General features: G+C 36.4%; 3 protein-coding genes and 1 long non-coding RNA gene across 5 annotated transcripts; 3 read left to right on the forward strand and 1 right to left on the reverse strand.

Moving 5' to 3' along the window:
* Nucleotides 1-596: 596 nt before the first annotated feature.
* On the forward strand, nucleotides 597-11,145 carry LOC104895253 (wall-associated receptor kinase 2). Its single transcript, XM_010681710.4, has 3 exons — nucleotides 597-1,889; nucleotides 2,891-3,055; nucleotides 9,692-11,145. The coding sequence occupies exons 1-3, from the start codon at nucleotides 995-997 to the stop codon at nucleotides 10,915-10,917; spliced, it is 2,286 nt and encodes a 761-aa protein (XP_010680012.3). The 5' UTR covers nucleotides 597-994; the 3' UTR covers nucleotides 10,918-11,145.
* Nucleotides 11,146-12,742: 1,597 nt separating this feature from the next.
* On the forward strand, nucleotides 12,743-13,606 carry LOC130591732 (wall-associated receptor kinase 2-like). Its single transcript, XM_057395543.1, has one exon. It carries the CDS (start codon nucleotides 12,743-12,745, stop codon nucleotides 13,604-13,606), a length of 864 nt encoding a protein of 287 aa, XP_057251526.1.
* On the forward strand, nucleotides 13,094-16,738 carry LOC104895326 (wall-associated receptor kinase 17-like). Of its 2 annotated transcripts, none has more exons than XM_048646099.2 (2): nucleotides 13,094-15,182; nucleotides 15,320-16,738. In XM_048646099.2, exons 1-2 carry the CDS (start codon nucleotides 15,173-15,175, stop codon nucleotides 16,552-16,554), a joined length of 1,245 nt encoding a protein of 414 aa, XP_048502056.1. In that variant the 5' UTR covers nucleotides 13,094-15,172; the 3' UTR covers nucleotides 16,555-16,738. The 2 variants fall into 2 exon arrangements, with proteins under 2 accessions (XP_048502056.1, XP_048502057.1); XM_048646100.2 differs by having other exon boundaries at nucleotides 13,095-15,175.
* A 1,236-nt stretch (nucleotides 16,739-17,974) lies between these two features.
* Nucleotides 17,975-19,546, reverse strand: LOC125499037 (uncharacterized). The gene is made up of 2 exons (XR_007275700.1): nucleotides 18,786-19,546; nucleotides 17,975-18,188 (listed from the first exon to the last, which is right to left on the reverse strand). It is a non-coding gene; the product is annotated as an uncharacterized LOC125499037 (long non-coding RNA).
* Nucleotides 19,547-20,926: the final 1,380 nt, after the last annotated feature.

The following is a 20,926-nucleotide window of genomic DNA, read 5'->3' on the forward strand; positions in this document are numbered from 1 at the left end:
GATAAAGTCCAACTAATATAGCCTCTTTCTTAAAACAGACTCAAATTTTCATTATATCTTATTATCTTTCACCCCTTCCTGCTCCCTTACTTTATTTTCCCGCATCAAAGCCTCTTGACAAATGAATTATGTTTTCAACATCCAAAACAACTATTTGAAAATTTTAATTACCTAACCTTCTTGCCATTAACAAAAAAGGGGAAAAAAAACTTTTTCAATCCTCCATGGGGGTTCACAAATAATCCCCCTATCGAACCTTTTTTTTCTCAACTCTTCCATGCAAGAATGCACAAATTGAAATTTTGCATACTATGAACTCAAATTTCATGTCCTATTAGAATTTTGTATTTATATTTCAATTCATACATCAACTTTGGGATGAAATTTACAGTTTCGAATCATAGATTTCTTTTTCATTGTCCACGGATTATTGCCCACACAAGATAAGCACATTAGGGGGAATCTGAAGAAAAAAATGGGGGGGGGGGGTCAATGATGGTGAATGCCAAAAAAGTTGGATCAATTTCCAGATTCAGTCAAGTGGTGGCTTTTCACTAAAAAAAACCATGGATTCTTGGCTTAGTTTCGTTCTGAATCTATAAAGAAATCCATCATATTTGTTAATATATTTAACGCGTATATGTAGTCCTTAATTTCCTTTAAATAGACGGGACAGTAAAATACATTGTCCCATCACTAGCGTACTACTATAATCAATTTCCCAAGCCATAGGTCAGCCTCAGTTAATGTATGTGATCCTCATGACAAGTTAGAAATGTCAAACTCAAAGCTTAAAGAATACGGTGATTGTACAATGTGCCAAAAAGTTGAATGGTTGAGAGTTAACACCAATATATTTTTTTCTTTGAGGGGAGTTGACGCCAATAGACTTGGTTGACTCAAGTCAATTATTGGATCTTATATTATGGTAATAAATAATATCAACAAAAACATGAGCCATAAACAAAACAAAACAAAAAAAAAAAACTAAAAGATGAGAGCCTTTTGTTTCCTCTTCTCTTGGCTATGGTTGAGTTTAGCCATTCTTCTTCCATTCACCATTTTAGCCTCCATCCCCATTGCGAAACCGGGTTGTCCATCTAGTTGTGGTAACCTAACTATTCCCTACCCATTTGGTATAATCACTGAAAACAAGGGTTGTTACCTTAGTAGATATTACAGCATAACTTGCAATACCTCCTTCAACCCGCCGAAACCCTTTTTAGCAGGCGGTAACCTTATGGTCATGGATTTAAACATAACCGGCGAGATGCGTATTACAAACTCTGTGGGACGTAATTACTTTCAAGATGGTGAGTTACTAACATACAGTAAAGCAGCCATAAATCTCAACTATTTTCCATATATTATTTCAGAAACAGCAAACAAGTTGACCCTCATTGGTTGTGATGATTATGCTTATATTTATGGTACTTGGGGGCGTACCTTCACAGCTGGGTGCATGTCTAAGTGTTCTCAGCCAGAAGACATAGTTAATGGGGAGTGTTCAGGGATCGGTTGCTGCCAAACATCAATCCCAAAAGGTTTGAAAAACTTCTACGCAGATGCTAGCAGTTTTAGCAATCACACCAATATATCCGACTTCAATCCATATAGCTATACTTTCTTAGCTGAGCAAGATAAGTTCATATTCAACGTCAATGACCTTTCTGATCCTACCTTCAAAAACAGAACAAAAAAAGATGTCCCTATCTTGCTTGAATGGTTTATTATGGATAATCAAACGTGTGTTGAAGCTATGAAAAACTTGACCACATATGCTTGCCAGGATAATACCAAGTGTACCGATTTTGACGGTGCCTCTGGATATCGTTGCAGTTGCAATATTGGTTATGAGGGTAATCCTTATCTTATCCCTGGATGTACAGGTTAGTTCTTACAACTTCATAGTGAATCTAAACCTGGGGCCTCAACCAACACGCGTGACCTCTTTGTCACGCTGGCTCTTGATACCATGTCAAAGGACATGATAGAGTATGAATCCATTCCTGATGGTTGAGGCCCCAGGAATAGATTCATACTCTATTACAACTTACTAGATTTCTTGTTCATAATTGTGTTATCTTATACCACATCCGTTCTTTATTAGTTTACCCGTATTTCTTTTTGGAATGTTCCTTATTAGTTTACTCATTTCTTTTGTTTCTATTTTTGGAATAGGACCACTAACTTTTCATCACACATACATTCAACTTTAACATAAAATAATAGTTTCTCTTTCCTTCTATGTCCCACGGTATTATTTCTCTTAAAACTTTGTGCAAAAGAAATGAGTAAACTAATAAAAATCGAAGAGAGTAAAACCAGGCAACTCTATGCAGCTATACATGTGCATGTCTTTTTTCTTTTTGTTGAACAAGAGAAATTAAATAACATCAATTAACTAAAACTGTTAAAATATCTATTAGACTATTACAGTCCAAAAAATAAACTAAGGGCTTTGTTTGACAATACTAGCTGAAAATAAACTAAAATTGAGAAGATGATGGATCGGAATTGATAAAGTACCTAATTAGTTTAACCGTTTGGAAAAATTAGATATTTAAGTTGATAAATTATTTTGATAAAATTAGTTGTTATCTAAATTTTAAAAAGATTTTCCAAAATTTCGGTTATCTGATTTTGAAAAGTACAAATTTTAATTTATCATTTAAATCATTTTAACCATCGAAAATATATATTAGGTACACTCCTTAAACACTACTAATCAAAGTATCACCTAAGATCTATATTATTCAAGATAACAAAATACTTTACTAAACGGAGCTATTTAGTAATCCATCATCCATGTCATTAACCAAAAACATAAAAAAAAAAAAAATTCTAATCTCCCTTTCCTCACTTTTAATCATTGCAATCCACTTTGCAGATATAAATGAGTGTGCAGATCCAAACAACCCTTGCTCTCATATTTGTACCAACATTCAAGGTAGCTACAATTGTTCTTGTCCTAAAGGATATAAGGGCGACGGTCTAGAGACCGGATCTCGTTGTATCAGCAACCGTCCACAATTTGTTACGAGATTAATTTTAGGTAATTTCCCTTACTAACACTAGCTACTTCAATTTCTTATTTGGATTAACAGATTTTTGTCCCTCTTTCCTTAATATGATGTTCATTTTATTAGAAATATTAGGGGGTATTTTTTTCACCTGAAATTTTTTGCACACATACGAGTCATATTAACGTTTTTATTTCTCATTATTTATTATTTTGATTCGATCAAAATATATAATTATTTTTTATTTTTTGAAAATATGTTTTTTCTTAAATTAATGATTCGTTGATTTTTTGTTGTTGTTTGTTCGTCATTATTCAAATATATTATTGAGAGAAGGAAATAAAAAGAATAAAAAAGCTTGTGCTTAAATAAAGTGAAAGAATTTGTATATCAGATTCAATCTTTAAATATTAATAAAGTGGAAGAAGTTCGTTTATATGATAGAGATCACTGAATAATAAACAACGTTTAGATTTTAAAACTAGTATTTGGGCCCGAGTGTTGCCCCAGGTTGGTATTGTGTTTCCGACTTAATATACATTTTTTTCATTCCCACCAAAATATATTAAGGAAAACTCAATATTTAAAAGGTACAGATATAATAATGTGGACACTTAAAGCATGATTAATAGTTGGTTGAGACGGTAATTGTGTCATGTATAATAGCAAGAGGTTACGAGTTCAAATCTTGTTTTAAGCTAAATTTACTTTTATTAATTGACATGACTTATGTACACATTGGACAATTCTAGTGGATTAACAGAGGTGTCACGTAGCATGTATACATTGTCACGCACGTTTTTTAGTATATTTGTATATATATTATCAATATAATTATTAATATGAAATTCAAGTTTTTATTTTTTCTTCTAATTGTGTCAATCAGGTTATATTGTCAATTTAATTTTTTTATCAGAGTCTTTCACACATGTAACTTATTAAGAAGTCTTGTTAATTTAATATTTAATTCAAATTTCAAATTCGATTCCATTTTTAACTTGTTCAATATATGTGCATGGCAAGTATGAAGAAGAAAATATTATTTAATATATATGGTCATTTAAAATCATTACTGGTACTAGAGGTGGGCATGGGCCGGGCTTGGGTAATTGGCGGGCCGAGCCAGGCTGGACCTGAAATTTTAAAAAATTGTCCATGCCCTGGGCCGGGCTCGTGCTTTTTGCGGGTCTGGCTCAGGTTTTATGTTGTTTTTTTGTATTTTTAACAGTTCTTGGCTAAAAAACAAAGGAAATGAGCGTTCTGCCCGCGGGCTTGTGCCGGGGCGGGCCGGAAATAAATATTCTTGACTTGACAGGCTCGTGGCCCACTTTAGCGGACAACGGGCCGGGCCTCGAGCGGGCTCGTGCCGGCCCGGCCCATGCCCACCTCTAACGGGTACGTCAGTCTTTTTGAAATTAAGAGGACACCATCTTCCTCCTTCTTCATTCATATAATAGAAATTAACTAATTTAATATGAGTATCCTGATTTTTAGTTGTTTTCATACTTAATTTAACCTAATCAACTCTGATTAAATTTGATTGAATCTGAAACTTAATTTTTTATAAAGCGAAGATAACATGACCTTACTCGACTAACTCTTACATCTCCCGAGTACTTTAAGCACGGTAAAACAATTTTCAGCAACATAATTAATGCAAAAATGAACATTTCCAACTACATAGTGAGTACTGACCTGCCGTGTGCCGCCCTACACCTATCAATCCTATTTTGCTACAGCCGTCAACTGTGGAAACAGACAAGTGCAATAAATCGCATTTACTTTTTGGAAAAATCTATCCACCACGGAATAATACGTTTATGAGTGTTAATGTGTTATATACAAGCTGTTGATATAACTACATCTACTTATTGGTAGTCTATTACCAAGGAACCTTAGATCCAATGGTATCGCTTCTTATTTTCCACATGGGAGACTAAGGTTTGAATTTTGGTAAAAGCAAATTTCAATATTGTTGGGTTTAACCTCATGACTTTAAGGTAATGGGTTGGTGCTTGTTGGACCTTTGGGTGAGTGGCCCTGTGCGAGGGCAGCCCAGAGGTTACCACGAGTCCCCGAATGGGGCCCGAAAAAAAAAGTAAGATTTGGTCTCTTTTCAAGGTTTGACCTCATGACTTTAAGATAATGGGATCAAATCTTATTAGGGACTATTTGATGTGAGGTTTCTCTTACCGTCCTCCAACCTCCAATGAATCGGACCTACAAACCTGACTAGTTATACTATTATACCTGTGTGAGGTGTCAATTCAGTAGGATCGTTCATCTTACCAACTTAAAAGAAAAGATATAGAGGTGTTATGTTAATGAATCAAACCGAGACTAACTATAGGGTTGCTCAACTCGGCTCGACTCATAACACTTTATTCGAACTCGAGCTGAGCCTCGAGCTTTTTCGAGTTTAAATATTTTAGTTCAATTTATCCTAAAACTCAGCTCGAGTTAAAAAAAATTATGTTACATATATTCTAAATAAAGGGTTTGGCTACTTGCTTTGAGTTTTCATAAATATTGTGCACAAATTAAGTATAATTTTTCATTTAATTTCTATGATATGGAAAACAATATAGCTAAATTATAATGAACCATTTATTAATTAAATAGCTGCACTCAGAAGTCATAACTTTAGCAGTTTTAATAGAACACATGCTTGCTATTTTGTACTGTGCATATAATTAAGGTACAAATGTTACACTTTTGCATTAAGAAAAATACACTATAACATTAAGTACTACCTATTTGGTATTTTGGTAGCTTATAATAAATGACGGGGATAGTAATATATTTGGAAAATTCTAAGAAATAGTAGTTAGAAAAACAGTTTAATAGTTAGTGAATTAGTAAATGTTTGTATGAGCTACACAAAATATCAAAAGTTTTTTTTTTAAAAAAGATAAAAAAATTAACTTATAGTAATACTCAAAAGTTGAGAATAATTGCGCTTTAATCTGGACATTACATGCGACATTATTCACAAAATTACCAAAAATTATATTCTTTAAGACAATTTATTTACAGTTTTCTAAACGGATCATTAAGTCTCAAGAGTTGCTAGGTTGAAGTTGTGTTGTGTTTTTCATTCCTTGATGATCAATATATAGTACAAGTAGTTTTGGAAACTAAGGATTCTAATTGCAAGGCAATACATCAATCAAATATATGTTTCCTAAAAGATATATCTCAATACCCTCCCTCAAGTTAGAGCATGGGATTACAAATGCCCAACTTGCCAAGAAGAGTATCAAACTGAAGCTTCCCGAGAGCTTTGTGAAGATATCCGCAAGCTACTCGGTGGTGTGCACATAGGAGGGAACGATAAGACCATCAGTGATAGAATCCCGAACAAAATGACATTCAACTTTGATATGCTTGGTGCGCTCATGGAAAACCGGATTCTTAGCGATATGGAGAGCGGACTGACTGTCACAAAAGAGACGAATATCAATAGGATGATGAATGCCCAAACTCAATAAAAGACCTTTCAACCATTTCAACTCACAAGTAATGGCGGCCATAGAGCGATATTCGTCTTCGGCCGAGGAGCGAGACACAGTTGCTTGCTTCTTGGTCTTCCAAGCAATGGGAGAAGCACCAAAAAAGACAAGCCAGCCGCTAAGAGAACGACGAGTGAGAGGGCAAGCAGCCCAATCAGAGTCATACCAACCTGCTAATGTCAAATCACAATCAACACGAAGAAGAATACCCTGTCCTGAAGTACCCTTCAAGTAGCGAACGACTCGCAAAGCAGCAGCCTCCCAATGATCAACTCGGGGAGCCTGCATGAATTGTGATAGAATATGCACAGAATATGCTAAATCCGAGCGAGTCACAGAAACATATATAAGACGGCCAACAAGGCGCTTGTAAGATTCGGGATCATCAAGGAACGAGCCAGTGGCAAGAGCAAGTATGTGATTTTGCTCAATAGGAAAAGTAGCGGGCTTAGAACCCAAGAGACCAACCTCAAAAATAATATCCAAGGTGTATTTGCGTTGACAAATAAATAGACCAGAAGCATTACGTGCCACTTCAATGCCAAGAAAATACTTCAAAGGACCCAAGTCCTTCATTTTGAAACAGTCACAGAGATAGGCCTTGAAGGCCACCAAAGCAGCGGAATCATTCCCAGCAACAATAAGATCGTCCACATACACTAACACGTTAATCTAAATAGAGCCCTGAGTGAATGTAAACAAAGAGCAGAGACAAGTTTGGCGAACCAACAGCGAGGGGCCTATTTGAGGCCATAAAGTGATTTGCGAAGAGGACAAACTATGTTAGGATGAGAAGATTCAAAACCAAGAGGAAGCTTCATGTAGACCTCCTCATCTAAGTCATCGTGAACGAAAGCATTGTGAACGTCCATTTGATGGAGTTCTCAATTTTTAGCAGCAACAATAGCTAGAAAAGCTCGAACAGTAGAGGTGATCATCATGGGCCAGGTCGGGCCGCGACCAAAAAAATTTGCCCAATGGTCGGGCCGGGCCTAAATTACGGGACGAATTTTTGTGTCAAACGCCTGCTATTTTGGGTCTAAATTAGCGGGCTTTTGCGGGCCAAAACGGGCCGGGCAAAAAAATATACTAAAAAGTCATTTTTGGCTTGCCCAAAGCCCGCCCAAAGCAAAAAAAATACGGACGGGCCGAAAAATTCTGCCCAAAACCCGGCCCAAAAACGAGCCGGGCCGGGCCAAAATGATCACCTCTATCGAACAGTGATCATCCTGGCAACAGGAGCAAATGTCTCAATATAATCAATACCCTCCTTTTGATGGTTGCCAAGAACCACCAAACGAGACTTCTGACGATCAAGATTACCAGCAGAATCAAATTTGTTTCTATAAACCTACTAAGTACCAAGAGCACGTTTGCCGGGAGGCAAAGGTTCCATAGTCCATATATCATTCTCCTCTAAGGCCCGAATCTCATCAAGCATAGATTTCCGCCAACCCGCATCCTGCATAGCCTCCTTAAAGGATTTGGGCTTCGAGAGAGATATAAGAGCAGCAATAAACTTTCTATATTTCCCTGAAAAACTTTGACAATTAATATAATATACAATAGGATAGGATTTACCTGAGGAATGCAAAGGAGCGGATGTAGAAGTGGAAGGACTGTCAACTTGGATGGTGTTCGTCACATAATCACGCAAAAGAATGGAGGGGGTTTTAGTGCGTTGACCACGAGCTAAGTCAGCAGAAACTTCGATTGGGCCAGAAGTGGAAACAGGGGGCTCAGAGGAGATAATGGGACAAGTGGCGAGAGAGGAAGGAGAGTCCAAAGAATGGTGCTGAATTAATTGTTCATTTGGACTGCAGGGGACGTGAGGTCCAGGTGGGGGCGGTCCATGTGAGCCGAAGAGGGAGAAATAGAAGGGGCGCAGGAGGAAGAGGCCGGATGGGCCTGGGTAGAAGGAAAAGGAGTTTCAGGAGAGAAGGGAGGCATTTGGGCCGGTTTAGGAGGGACGTGAGGTCCAGAGACGGGCGAGGAAGTGTGGGCAGGGGAGGACTTTGTTTGGGCCTGAGTTGAGGGGACTGAAGGGTCAGAGATTGCTGAGGAAGAATTTGGGGGTTGGAAGGGCCTGATATCATGATAAACTTCATTGGGTCGATACACAAGCCCACATCGGAGGAGAGAGTGACCGCATAAAGATTGGCAGAGTTCCATCCTAAAACCAATTGGTAATAGGTGGAGTAACCCACCAACCTATATGTTAGTCAATCTCTCTCTAATTCTTCAATGTGGGATAATTATTTCCTAACTCACATGTGGGCGATACTCTTAACACTCCCCCTCACATGTGAGCCACCTTTAATCTTGCAATTTGGATAGGTCACAACATCCTCGTTGGGCCCTCTCTGGACTTCCAACATGAGGTCAACTGAGCCTCTTCTTGGGAACATTACAGTTCTGCTAGGCTTACTTTTGCTCCAAACAGATCTTCAACATCTTCCATCTTGCATTTCATAATGGGCCAGGATCGTTCGCTCTAATACCATGTCAAGAGTTACTAAGTTAAAGTTTTGTTGTGTTTTTCATTCCTTGATGATCAATATATAGTAAAAGTAGTTTTGGAAACTAAGGATTCTAATTGCAAGGCAATACATCAATCAAATATATGTTTCCTAAAAGAAATAACTCAATATCAAGTCTTAAGTGTCATGAGAATTTCTTACACGTTAGATTTTATTACATTGTTATTGTAGTTTGCTTCCCATAGTCCCATTTTCAAGCTTGCAGGTTAAATTTTATTATTTTATGTTTTTTTGGTGAAAAAAGAGATCAACATATGAAATCCTAGTTGCATTCATGCAATTATCTTGACTTTTACATTCCTTATCAAGTCTCTCAACAAGCTTCTTTATTGTTATTTTTTGTTATTTCCGGTCTGTGAGTTCCAAATTTTTTGTTACAAATGATCATTTCCGCATTATTATACTTGTTTTTTCACGCAATCTGCGAGCATATAGAATACTTGAGTGTTTATACGATTAAACACAATAAGGTTTATATTGAGAGTCTTGTATCATCATCGCATATATTGTTGAAATTTCTAGTGCAAATTTAGTGGTTTTCCTCAGAATATTTCATGCATTTAAACGTAATATGGTGTGGAGCTTACCAAAACTTTGCATAAAATTGGTTGTTTAGGTGTGAGCTTGGGACTTTTGTTCTTGGTGGTGTCAGTAATTTGGATATGTTCTACCATGATCAAGAGACAGAAGAATATGAGAACAAGGGAGATTTTCTTTGAGCAAAATGGGGGATTATTATTTAAACAACAAATTTCTCAATATGGAGGAACCATGGAGTCTTCCAAAATATTTTCTGCAGATGAATTGAAAGCCGCAACAAATAATTACCATGAAGATCGCATTTTAGGAAAAGGTGGATATGGTACTGTCTATAAGGGGATTTTGGGGAATGGTTGTGAAGTTGCAATAAAAAAATCTAGAGTATCTGGTGAAAATCAAATTGAGCAATTCATTAATGAAGTAGTTATTTTGACACAAATTAACCATCGAAATGTGGTAAAACTCTTAGGATGTTGCCTTGAGACTGAGGTTCCTCTGCTTGTATATGAATACATTTCTAGCGGCACTCTCTTCGAGCATATCCATAAAAACAAAGGTATCACATCATGGCTTACTTGGGCAAATTGCATTAGGCTTGCATCAGAGGCTGCTGATGCACTAATGTATCTTCATTCTGCCGCTTCAATACCAATAATTCACAGAGATGTTAAATCAACCAACTTATTATTGGATGACAATTATACCGCCAAGATATCTGATTTCGGTGCTTCAAGGTTGGTTCCAATCGATCAAACACAAGTGACGACATTAGTACAAGGGACATTGGGATATTTGGATCCCGAGTATTTTCATACGAGCCAACTAACAGAGAAAAGTGATGTTTATAGTTTTGGAGTTGTTCTTGCCGAGCTCTTAACCAAAGAAAAACCTTTGTGCTCAGACAGGAAAATAACGGAGAGAAATTTGGCATCATACTTTATCTTAGCTATAAAGGAAGATCGTTTGATTGAGATCCTTGATCCTCAGTTGGTAAGGGAAGCAAGTGAAGAGCAGCTAGTTAAAATGGCTAACTTAATAAAGGAATGCCTTAATGTCAAGGGCGAAGATAGGCCTAGCATGAAAGAAGTAGCTCTTGAATTAGAAGCATTAAAGAAGCAAAATAGGCATCCTTGGGGAGAGCAAAACACTAAGGAGACGACCCACTTGAGTCTAATGGGACAACAACAGGATCTTTACCCTGTTGATTTAAATGATCAGAATGGCAATGTAACTTCCATGGAGTTATCTGGACAATATTCACTGGAAATCAGTCTAATGGCTGACATGAGTCATCCGCGTTAGTTGCACAGACTCAGAACCTTTGAGTTGAACTGTCACTTTGTTCCTCTTCACATGAACTGTTGCTATGGTAGAAGTTGATCTTATTATATTTTTCTTGTTGCTTTATCACATGAAAGTTCGTACTAATAATAATAAAGGTGGTTGTAAACTTGTAATACACAAACGAAGGTGATAATTATATAAGTAACTCTATGCTATATGTCATATACTAGTTTTTTCGGTTGGAAATTGTTAATTATGACTTGAAATCTTGTGAATGGCGTAAGCCTGACTTTGAATGCACATATCTCTTAATATATAAATGGTTTTGATGTGATTCAAATTGGAGGTGATAGCTTGTTCAAAGAGCTTTCCAACGATAGGTCATATGCCCAATTCCGTTGAGAAACGAGAAAGTTACGACAATTTTACGAAGAACTGACAAACTGTTTCGTCTCGGGCTCGATCGGGCGGATTTCGCCCGACACGATCGGGCGGTGCGTCGTTTTGTGCGTTGCACGCGTTTTTCGATATTTTTTCGTTTTAAAGTTATCTTTTAGGTTTTGTATAACGTTCCTTATGTTATAAAAGGGCTTCCTAGTGTTCATTATTATTGACACAACTTATGAAACACTTTTAGCCTCTAGAATTTAGGACTCCTTGTATTATTCTCTCTTATTTTCTCTATTATAGTGAAGAAGCTCTACTCCCCCACCTGTAGACGTAGGTCAAATTCGACTGAACCACGTAAATCCTTGTGTTCTTTATTTGTTCATCTTTATAGTTTTCTCACCTTTATTATTTCATTGATGTTCTGTTCCGCATTAATCAAATTAAACTACAACATCCTATTTCCTAACAGACACGGTGTCGGAGCTTAGAGAAGTCCGTCAATAATCAAGGGTTGTCCAGAAGTGGTGAACTGCAAAAGAACAAACGTGAGCTACCCTCGGGGATGCTAGGAAATCCCCTCCGACGCTCAAGTCAGCTAATGTCCGATAAGAATCAGAGAGAGAAAGCTTAGCGAGAGATAAGCTATTTTTAGTATGAGAGACAATGTACCTGCAGAAATAGTACCAGCCATTGAGCTATTTATAGAAGTATTGTTCATCTGACAGGATAGGTAATTCTTTGACACGTGTATGACGATGAGTCTGTCAGGAGGGAAGATTCCCTTATTTTGTCCTTTTCGGTAGCCGTGAAGGTAGTCTCGGTCCCTTATTAAGGAACACTTGTTTTACACATAATAAACCATCAAATTATAAGTAGCGATGCAGAATTAGATATCAGCTCATGATTCAACTCCCTTTTGACTCAAATTCGCTCTGATTTGAGCCTCCAAATCCCAAATTTTGTCATCGCGATTTCGCTTCAGCGATTCCATAGCAATTCGATGATCTTCTGCCTTTCTAGCTGATTCGGGCGTCAGTTTCTACAACTAGAGTGCTATTCAGGAGGAAAATGAAGCTTTTCGTGAAAAATATATATTTCCCACTTGCATTTGTTTGGTTTTTAAATAATGGAACATAGTTTTTTCAATGGTGGAATTGAAATTAATTGCACCGCAAATTTATATAGTTACTAATTGAGTCCTTGACTTAATTCATCCATCACACCACGTTGTGTTAAGAAGTCCAAACTTTTTAGACTCTGTCTAATTTGATCTTCTTCTTTTTTGAAGTGTTCTGACATGCCAGAGCTTATCCTTATAAAACATACAGTCTGAAACTTCCAATTAGTATACTAGAATAATAAGTACAATATGTTCAAGGTGCAAGTATTCTCTCTTATTCTCTTATGGCTTTGTTTGACTTTAGCCATGTTTTCAACCATCACTTGTGCCACCATGAATCCTATTGCGAAGCCTGGTTGCGCAACCAGATGCGGCAATGTAACCATTCCCTACCCTTTTGGATTCGGCTTAGATGAGGAATGTTCAATGGGCTACTGGTATAACATTAGATGTAACACCACCTTCAACCCTCCAAAGCCATTCCTGAGTGAGTCACGCAATCTCGAGATCTTAGAAATATCGGAAACTCATATACGAACTAATAACTTCATAGCTAAAAGATGCTACGGATCAGAGGAGGCTGTGAAATCCAATAAGTTAATAAATACAGTTATGATGTATCTCACAACCTCCCCATTTATGTTTTCAAGCACTGCTAATAAGCTCACTGTCATTGGTTGTGACGATGTCGCGTTCTTTAACTCTACACTAGGCCAAGACTTCTCTACAACTGGATGCCTTGCAACTTGTTCCACAATAGATGACGTGCTTAAGCATAACGGCTCGTGTTCGGGTCTTGGTTGTTGCCAAACACCCATTCCAAATGGATTGAAAACTTTCACACTTGGCTTAGAGAGTCCTTTCAAACATAGAAGCGTCATGAAATTCAATCCATGTGGTTATGCTTTTTTAGCTGACAAAGATAAGTACACCTTCAATGTTGCTGACCTTTCAGATCCAACATTCCTGAGTAGGATCAACAACAATTTACCTGTAGTCCTCGATTGGGTTGTTGGAGCCAACGAGACATGTCGTTCAGCTCAAAAGAACTCGACTTCTTACGCTTGCCAAAACAATACTAACTGCACCGATTTTGATATTGGTTCGGGAGGATACAGATGTAGTTGTCTTCGTGGTTACGAGGGTAACCCTTACCTTCCTCCTGGATGTACAGGTTTAGTTCTTTTTCGGCACTAACAATTATTCTGCAATCTATATATTTACACAAAACAATTGATTGCCTTGAGTTTTACTTTTTTTTTTTTTGGTAAACAAGGCCATTCATTCATTAGCTAATACTGTTAAACATATTACAATCCGCGAGAAGTTGTTCCGAATTTACTTTGAAAGATTCATATTGTTACATATTTAGATTTTTTATTTTGCAGATATTGATGAGTGTGCAGATCCTAGCCATCTTTGCTCTAATTTATGCGCTAACACGCGTGGCAGCTATATATGCAGTTGTCCTAAAGGATATAATGGCGACGGTCTGAAAAATGGCACAGGCTGTACTATCAATTCCCAATTCGTTACGGGGTTGAGTCTAGGTAATTACATATCTTGAATAAATATGATTCCATATTTAATTTACTAAAAGTGAATGATAATCAAGCTGGAGCTTTTCCAATCCATTAGGACTCGGGTTAACTTACAAAAAAACGTTATTTCATTGAACCGAAAGTCATATTAGCCCCATCATGATCTTGCTTCATTACTCGGTTATTGGTCGGAGACATAATTTATTAGCTTCAATTCATAGTACTAAGTTTGAAATATGAAGAAAAATTTGTAAAAAAAAAAAACTTTTTACAAGTTCATTTTTGCGAAAAAAAAATCTTATAAAGCATTTTTAACGAAAACAAAATCAAAAAGTTAATTATTTTTGCAAGATGAAACCTCTAACAATATTCCAGTGTTGACCCTTATCTTTATGGCGTTGACCCTAGCAATTTTCCTTCTTCCTCCATAATCACCGCCTAGCCACCACTACTAACTCCTGTCGCCTGCCCCCACCCACCCCTGCAGCCCCCACTTCACCACAACCCCCACCAGGCCACCTACACCCCATCCCCACCAGCAACTACGCCACCTAGAATCCCCCTCTGCAACCCCCTCCCCCCGCAGCTCCCCCCTCCGCAACCCAGAAAATCTGAACCTAACACCATCACATGACCATAACACCATGAAACCCCCACCACCGGCCACCACGAAACCCACTACCACCACAACTGAAACAGAAACTACCAAAAATCAAAGAACGAAAACTATCGAAAATCGAAGAACAAAAACCACAAATCAGATTCAAATCGAAAATCTCAAACATAGCAAAATTTGCAAAATAAAATACCTCAAAAACCTTTGCTCAACCGAAAACCACAAATGAGCAGATCTCGAACTTAAAAACTATAAAATCGAATTTTTGGGTTTGATACTTTGAGAGTCAAACCTTAAGATTCGATTATTTGGTTTAAAACTTTGAGATTCAAGCTAAAATTTCCAAAAATAAGTGTTCGAAGTTGAGATTCAAACAAAAATAAACCCAAAAAGTAGAAGGAAGAGGGAGGTAAATCAGGAAGGGATGGGGCTCAGAGTTTGAAGCAGCAGCACATAGGAGGAGGAGGAGAGGTGCGAGAAAAGAAAGTGGAAACCATGGGAAGTGAGAGAGAGAATGAGTGAGGAAAATAGGGAGAAGGGTGGCTAGTGTGGTGGGGGGACTGGCGGCAGGTGTTGGTAGTGGTGGCTAAGGATCAACATCGGAAAATGGTCTCAGGTTTCATCTTGCAAAAATAATTAACTTTTTACTTTGTTTTTGCAAAAAATACTTTATAAGGTTTTTTTTACAAATTATATGAATTGTTTTATGCTACATTATTATAATCATGGTTATGTGGCAATATTGTGATGTAGGTTTGAGCTTCGTTTTCTTGTTTGTGCTGATGTTATTAAGTTGGATATATCTGACTATTCGAAGAAAGAAGCTCAAAGAAAAGAGGGAGAAATTTTTTGGGCAAAATGGAGGATTACTATTGAAAGAACTACTTCCTCAAAATGGGGGAACAATAGAGTCATCCAAAATCTTTTCTGCAAAAGAGTTAAGAATAGCAACCAAAAATTACAGTGATGATTTTATCTTAGGTAGAGGTGGTTTTGGAATGGTATACAAGGGGATTTTGAAGGATGGTAGTGAAGTTGCGATAAAAAAATCCAAAGTAGATGATCAAGATGAAAATCAAATTAAGCAATTCATAAATGAAGTAGTTATCTTAACTCAAATTAAGCATCGAAACGTTGTTAAACTCATAGGATGTTGTCTTGAAACTGAAATTCCCCTGCTAGTATACGAGTTTATTTCCAATGGCACTCTGTCTGAACATATCCACAAAGGAAGCGCGTCTTGGCTTACTTGGGAAAATTGCGTGAGAGTAGCTGCAGAGGCTGCTGATGCATTGGCATATCTTCATTCAGCAGTTTCAACACCCATACTTCATAGAGACGTGAAAACAGCAAACATCCTAATCGACGAGAGTTACACTGTGAAGATAGCCGACTTTGGTGCCTCAAGGCCAGCACCGGTTGCCAAAATTCAAGCAGCTACAAAGCTTCTAGGGACACGCGGATATATAGATCCGGAGTGCTATCAAATAGGCCAACTAACTGATAAAAGCGATGTTTATAGTTTTGGAGTTGTTCTTGCGGAGATTTTGACTAAGGAAAAAGCAGTGATTTCGGAAAGAAAAATGGGAGAGGATTATTTCAATTTTTTGGGTGGGTATTTTGTGAAGTCTATCAAAAAGGGTTGCTTAATGGAAATCCTTGATCCTCAATTAGTGAAGGAAGCGAGCGAAGAAAAGCTAGTTAGTGTGGCTAACCTTGTGAAGAGATGTCTAAATCTTAAGGGTGAAAGTAGGCCTACAATGAGGGAAGTAGCTCTTGAGTTGGAGAGTTTGAAGAACCACAATAAGCATCCTTGGGCTAATTGCGAAAACAATGAGGAAACTTCTGACTTAGTTGTTCAACAGGATGATCTTTATTCTGTGCCCTCAGATAATTCTTATACAAATTCATATGCAAGTAATACAGGACTTTCATCTCGGTACTCGGGGCAAAATGAATCATCCTCCACCATGATTGATCCTCGCTAGAAGATAGGTCATAGGCTTATAATGAGGGGTGTTTCATGTTTGTGGAGTATATAATTGGCAGGAGTTGTTAATTACTATTCGCAAAGCTGTGTACTTTCTTGTTATCAATGTTGCTGAAATGGTTGTTGATGTTTATTGTTGCTCTTGCTCTTAAATTCATACTTACTATTAATGATTTTTAAAATCAATGAATTTGCTCTTGTGACAGACAATTGTTCTTGTTTTTTTATCAAACTAAATTCCCCCATATCTGATTTTCAAGCTACACAAATTATTAGAATAGGCGGTCTAATTTTATGTAAGCCACATTCTTGTAACTAGCTCATTTCATCTCACTCTAATCCAACATTATCTTTAGGCATCTCACACTAACCTAGTCATACCTTCTCTTCTCCTTCCTTTGTTTCCCTTTTATTCTTGAACTATAGCACCAATTTCAAAACATAACTCGACAGTCTTATAGAACGGATTAAACTAGTCACTAATTGGATTAATTTAGTCACTATATATATATATATATATATATATGGGTTAAAAAAATGTAATTACTGAGTATGTTAAATTAGTCAATAAATAGATTAAACTAGTCATTATATTGAGAAAGGTGGCATATTCTATTCTTAATATCGGGTTTGAATTGTGCCTAATTTTGAATTAACAGTAGGCAATTTTGTATAAGACCAACTGTTCAAGTAATACTCATTTCGATGGTATCTGCATGAATTTAATTCAATTATAAATAAGTAAATAAATCTTTATTTTTCATATTCTAATACAAATCTAACAATAATATCACACATAGATTCTACTCTCTCTATTCACAACAAGAATATCACCCTTTTCCGTCCGCCAAAATCGGATGCTAAAAAGGCGGGATCGGACGCTAAAGAGATTAGCGTCCGTCAACGGACGCTAAAAGACTGACGCAAAACCCTTGGTCGCTAATTCTTCAGTTAGCGTCCCCCAAGCGGACGCTAAAAATTTAGCGTCTGCATTTTGAGATTTAGCGTCCGATTCTAAAGTCGGACGCTAATTAGCGTCCGATTCTTATAATCGGACGCTAATTAGCGTCCGCTTCTGATGTCGGACGCTAATTAGCGTCCGATTCTGATGACGGATGCTAATTAGCGTCCGATTATAAGACGGATGCTAGTCTGTAAAATCGGATGCTAATCTTGGATGCTAAAGTTGTACAACCAGACGCTAATGTTGTTTCCGTTTCTTGTTTTTTCTTTGACCTTTTTATTTTTTCTGCTTCAATGATGTATGACAGTCTGTTTTCTCTTTTTTTTTTTTTTTTACTCACTTTTAACTTTTGCTTTTTTCCATTTTTGCTTTTCAAAATTCACTCTTAATTATTATAAAAGTAATTAAATACCAATAATACAAACCAATTATAAGCTAAACAAGTACAAACAAATGAGAAATGAAATATTTTTATTTAAATATAAAAATACTTATACAATATATTGGAAAATATCCCATAATAATACAATCTGAAACAACAAACTTAAAAAATTACACTCCATCTTCAATATTGCAGGTACAAGAATCCATAATCTGGAGCTCAAATCCAACTCCAATCTTGAAGAAATCCAACTTTAAATCAGGAACAAACCCTGAAGATATTCTATCTGCAACAAACATGTAGAACAAAATCAAAATATTTTCCCAAAAATAACCCCTAAATCGATTTTAAAAACTTTATACAGAATGTTTTCCAAAAAAAACAGAAAAAAGGAAAAAGAAAAAGAAAAATTGATTCCCAAAAAATGGAAAAAAAGAAAAATTGACTCAAAAAAAACGAAACATTGAATACCAAAGAATGAAAAAACGAACGCATAAAAACGAAAACAAAAAAACGAAAATAAAAAGTTTTAAAATTAGAAAACGAAAACCATTATGAGAAAAACGAAAAACTAAAAACTAAAAATCAAAAATCAAAAAACCCAAACAACCCAGCACCCCCACAGACCCAAACAACCCACATCCCAGATCTGACCAACCCACCCAAACAAACAAGAAATGAACCAAGATCTATAACCCACAAACCCAAAAATATATCTAAAATGGACAAAATCAAAAAACGAAAATCAAAAATCGAAAAAAAAGATAAATCAAAAAACGAAAATAAATGAAAAAATGAAAATAAAATCCGAAAAATGAAAAAAAAAAACAAAATCAAAAACCAGAAACGGAAACAAAAAAAATAAATAAAATAACCCACTTACCTTCAAATCGAAGCGGCTGGGGACGAAGCGGCGGAGTATGGGGACAAAGCAGGGGCGGTTGTGTTTCCAGATCTAGAATAGAGAAAAAAAGAGAAGGAGAGAAACGAGAGTAAATAGATGTGAGAGAAAGATGAGAGAAAAATCTGGGTGGGTAGAATGAATAAAGAGAGAGAAAATGAAAGGAATTAGAGAATGAAAGGTGAGATATGTGATGTCTGATGGAGGAGAGATATGAGAGAGAGGACAAGGGAGGTGAGAGAGTATAAGGGAGGTGAGAGAGTATCAGGTGAGGCAAAGAATGAGGGTCGACTTTGATTCTGATATATGAGTTTATTTAGCTTCGCTAGGCCGCTAATTAGCGTCCGTCCGACAGATGTTAAATTTTAGATAGCGGACGCTAATTAGCGTCCGTTCCAAAAACGGATGCTAATTTTCGAACAACGGACGCTAATTAGCGTCCGTTCTGAAAACGGATGCTAATTTTTGAAAAACGGACGCTAATTAGCGTCCGCTCAAAAAACGGATTCTAATTTTCTAAAAACGGACGCTAATTAGCGTCCGTCACAATTACGGACGCTAATTTTCCAGAACGGACGCTAATTTGCGTCTGATTGAGGCGGACGGTAAATTCAGACGCTAAAAGCGCGGATTCTTGTTGTGATTTCATAATTATAGTCTAAATATTTTTTTTGTTTGTTCATATTAGTTTGAACACTTTTCTTTTCATTTGTCCATGTTAAATTGAACATATCTATTTTCTACATGGCCCCACTTTGATTATATTAATTCTATAACACCCTTTCTATCTTTCGAAAGTACAAAGTAGATGGATCTCCTACACTCTTTTTTTTTTCTTTTGTAAAGGTATTTGCACAAATAGGGGGGAATTCGGGGATCCCACTTCATAAAAGGCAAAAATCAAATCCTTGATTCCTTGTCATAAGAGTGGAAGGAGGACCGTCAACCAAAAAGGCCAACCTTGATTCTTACACCTTACTTACTCCTATCATATCTCCTACGTATTCGGTATAGCTAGTAACATTTGGTAATAATCACACACTTATCTCCTTAATATACGTGTCCAACTAAGTTTTCAGATTATTCTGCAACAGCGAAGTATAATTTAATAAACTATCATATCCTAAAGCTTCAGCATGATGCCATTCATTCAAAGAACATAAAATAAAATCGAACAAGTAGTTTCAAATCTAATAAGTGATGATAAATCTTATTAAGTTTTGATAAAATAAAATACGTTCATATTAGTTCTAGTAAGTTTCGAAAAAATTACAGTAAATTCAGATAATTTTGAATAAGTTTCAATATTTTAAATCATAATTTACATCATTCAACATAATTTAAAATAAGTTCAGATAATTTCCTATAAATCCTATCATCTTTCAAATAAGTTCAAATGACAATAAATTTTTAAAAAATAAGCCAAAAGATGCCTAACATGATATATAACCTTACACATATTTGAGAAAACGAAAGTCCAATGATATGGATCTTAGTTGCGACTTCAATTTTAAGGATCTAAACTTGATTTTCGGTGAGTTAAGAACTTATTATATGCGCAAGTTGGTAATTCACTTAAAGTCAAATCTTAATGTAATGCAAATGGCTTTCCTCACAGGGTGGTACGTGCACTCGTGCAATCAACGAATTACTTAATTTCCTCTTATCTTCTAGACTTCTACTGCTTCTTCAGGTAGAAACACTCAACAAATAATATATCTCCTCATGAAGATAACCTAGTCAGTAGTACCTTATGAATTTCTGCATTCATCATAGATCGACCGTACCACTTTGTACATAAATGTCAACTTTCAAGTATCAAGTTAGTTTAATCCAGCTGTGAGATTGTGACGCATTCGGAAATTATGGAAATTAGCAAGCATTAATCTCGAATCAAGAACGATCAGATTCACAAGCGATGAATCTATAAAAACTCCGGAATCCACCAAAAAAAGTATAAACTCTGTGATATTATTAAAAGTCAAATGCCTCCAAACATTGACCTAATAATGTTTAAATACGTTAAACAAAACCCTGAAACGAAATTAAGAAAATAATTAAATTCGGAAATAATTAAAAAGCTGATTTCGGGCCTTAAACGGACCTGGATGGCCTAAAAAGCC

Source organism: Beta vulgaris, chromosome 6 (assembly GCF_026745355.1).
Source record: "Beta vulgaris subsp. vulgaris cultivar EL10 chromosome 6, EL10.2, whole genome shotgun sequence".
Taxonomy (NCBI): Eukaryota; Viridiplantae; Streptophyta; class Magnoliopsida; order Caryophyllales; family Amaranthaceae; genus Beta; species Beta vulgaris.

What these genes read in the sequence shown, in the direction of transcription:
- LOC104895253 (XM_010681710.4), top strand. Translation starts at nt 995, where the DNA reads ATGAGAGCCTTTTGTTTCCTCTTCTCTTGGCTATGGTTGAGTTTAGCC. An exon ending in TCTTATCCCTGGATGTACAG is followed by an intron (nt 1,890 to 2,890) that starts GTTAGTTCTTAC and finishes TCCACTTTGCAG; the next exon opens with ATATAAATGAGTGTGCAGAT. An exon ending in TGTTACGAGATTAATTTTAG is followed by an intron (nt 3,056 to 9,691) that starts GTAATTTCCCTT and finishes TTGGTTGTTTAG; the next exon opens with GTGTGAGCTTGGGACTTTTG.
- LOC130591732 (XM_057395543.1), top strand. Translation starts at nt 12,743, where the DNA reads ATGAATCCTATTGCGAAGCCTGGTTGCGCAACCAGATGCGGCAATGTA.